Source organism: Volvox carteri (genome assembly GCF_000143455.1).
Source record: "Volvox carteri f. nagariensis unplaced genomic scaffold VOLCAscaffold_55, whole genome shotgun sequence".
In the NCBI taxonomy this organism is placed as follows: domain Eukaryota; kingdom Viridiplantae; phylum Chlorophyta; class Chlorophyceae; order Chlamydomonadales; family Volvocaceae; genus Volvox; species Volvox carteri.
The window spans coordinates 930,980-933,396 of NW_003307598.1; the positions used below are offsets into that span (position 1 = coordinate 930,980).

General features: G+C 58.3%; 1 protein-coding gene across 1 annotated transcript in view; it reads left to right on the forward strand.

Moving 5' to 3' along the window:
• The window catches only part of itnpB (Idaten transposition protein), a gene marked incomplete at both ends in the record, with an annotated part of 6,863 nt that overhangs the window by 2,420 nt on the left and 2,026 nt on the right, over positions 1-2,417 (forward strand). Inside the window, 3 exons of the mRNA XM_002955822.1 lie at positions 67-725; positions 822-1,279; positions 1,413-2,350. Of these exons, the coding sequence (XP_002955868.1) occupies positions 67-725; positions 822-1,279; positions 1,413-2,350 (2,055 nt within the window). The remainder of the gene's footprint in view (positions 1-66; positions 726-821; positions 1,280-1,412; positions 2,351-2,417) is intronic.

Here is a 2,417-nt window from a genome sequence, read left to right on the forward strand (position 1 = left end):
TGAAATGTGTGAAGTTGTCATGGTACATGTGTATGCTTGAAACGGGTGATTTCACATTCTTGCCAGGGAATGATGGCGGTCGGCCTCTCACACGGTTTCAGCGTGTGGCTTATCCAGAATTGCCGAACAACACTGCCATTCGTGCACTGGTAGTGACAGCTTGCCTTCACGCACTTGACGTCAAGGACAGCAGCCCATCTGCCACGGAGACGGTAGTGAGGGAGATGCTCAGCAAGAAGCACGCTGACTTCACTGGGCCGTATGCCAGCAGGGAACAGAGGGCAGCAGCACCATTTCTTCCAACGTCCTTCAAGCAAGCACTTACCCAGCTTCAAGATGTGGGTGGTTGTCGATGGCCAAGGCTCATTCGGTACGACATGTGCCCCTGTGGGTTCATTTACCGTGGGCCCGAGTATCGGGGGGCTGATCATTGCGGGGGCATGGTACCTGGCCCGCGGGCAGGCGAGTGGATTGCCTGTCCAAAGATGCGCTCGGAGGCAAGATATCTGACCTATAACCCAATTGGCGGGTTCTGCGGGCGTGTCTTCAGCAACAAGCAGCTCGCGGAGGAGTTCTCCAGCTGGCAGAGCCCAGATCGGATGAGGCGCAATGGGCAGCTGAGGGACATTTGTGATGCAGCTGTAGTCCAGGAACTGCTGGCCTCGGACCCCCGTTTCCGTGATCCCCGCTGCCTCGTCACAATGATTGCCTCCGACGCGTTTGTGGTGAGTTTGCTTGGATTTGGGATGGTTGGGTAGGCCGGAGGATCGAATATTGCCATGTTCACTGTCATCCCTATTAACCAACCTCCTGCCTGCCAGGTGCCTGCAGACGAGCAAGAACGCTCAAGCACGGCGTGGCTTCTACTCGTTGTCAACGCGCCTCCGGAAAAGCGGTACCTGCTGGGATATTGCACAATCTTGTGTGTAACGGCGGGAAACGTCAAGCTGACGGGCCAGAAGCAAGCGGAGTATTTCGACCCCAATCATACCCTTCTACTCATCACGGATGACTTACTGACACTGATTACCGAAGGTGTGGTGGTAACGGACGCAAGAACTGGTGAGGAGTTCCCACTGTATGTTGCTAACGTGGGTCTTGTGATGGACTATAAGGGCTTCCAGAAGCATCTCGGCCTCAAGGGCACCCCCTCACCGTCTGGCTGCTTCAAGTGCTGTGCTGTCGGGCACAGGGTGGGCACCAAGACGGTTTGGTGTAACCATCATCGCTGGCTCTCGCCAGGTCATCCCTGGCGTACTGATGTTGCTGATCTGCACAGGTACGGAGATGGGGCTGCACCAGTTGTATTCTCTTCTCTCTAAACCCTAAGTTGTCTTTCTTTCTCTCTAATTCTGACATGTTAGATAAAAAGCCTGGGCCCTCCCTTGTGGGTCCACCCGTGCTGTGTGCAGGTTAGCAACGGCTTGTGGCACTGACGAAGGACCACCTCCATTTCGAACACGGCAGGAGCTCACGGCAGGTGTTCAGGAGCCACCAGCTGTCAAGGCTGCACTTGCTGCGAATGCTGGGGTGCACCATGGTGATGGCGGGGGGCCCAGCCATGGCACTGATGATTTTGCAGGGGATGTCAGTGAGGAGGAGGTGGAAGCGGATGAAGAGCCAGCCAGTGGGCGTGGCCGCCAGCATGCACGCGAGCTTGAGGAAGAGCTACCTGGTGGACGACGCAGCCGTGGCAGGGGCCGCACTGGGCGAGACAGGGGCCGGGGGTCCCGTGGGGCCGTTACTGCAAACACCCGTGGTGCAGGCGTTGCACGGCGGGGAAGGCGGGGGAGGAGCCCAGTGAATGCCGTCAGGGGTAATGCAGTGGGCCAGCCAGGAGTCATTGCAGGGGATGTCAGTGAGGAGGAGGTGGAAGCGGATGAAGAGCCAGCCAGTGGGCGTGGCCGCCAGCATGCACGCGAGCTTGAGGAAGAGCTACCTGGTGGACGACGCAGCCGTGGCAGGGGCCGCACTGGGCGAGACGGGGGCCGGGGGTCCCGTGGGGCCGTTACTGCAAACACCCGTGGTGCAGGCGTTGCACGGCGGGGAAGGCGGGGGAGGAGCCCAGTGAATGCCGTCAGGGGTAATGCAGTGGGCCAGCCAGGAGCTGCAAAGCTCCTTGTCCCTGGGCGTCCAGAGCTCGTGGGCCTTGCCTGCCCCATTTACATCCTGCGGTATTTCAACCCCTGCTCGATGATCAACATGGATGGCATGCATACTCTCGGCGGGGTCATCAAGGAGGTCGTGGTCAAGGGTGTGCAGGGCCTCCGCATTGCCAAGGCAAGCACCCGTCTGAGGCAAGCAGTGGCTGACTACAATCAGAACAAGGGCCCAAACCCTGGCCGTGCTGGTAAGGAACTCATATGACTTGCCCATTATGCATGATGAATAACTTAAGGGTTAATGCAATAACTACT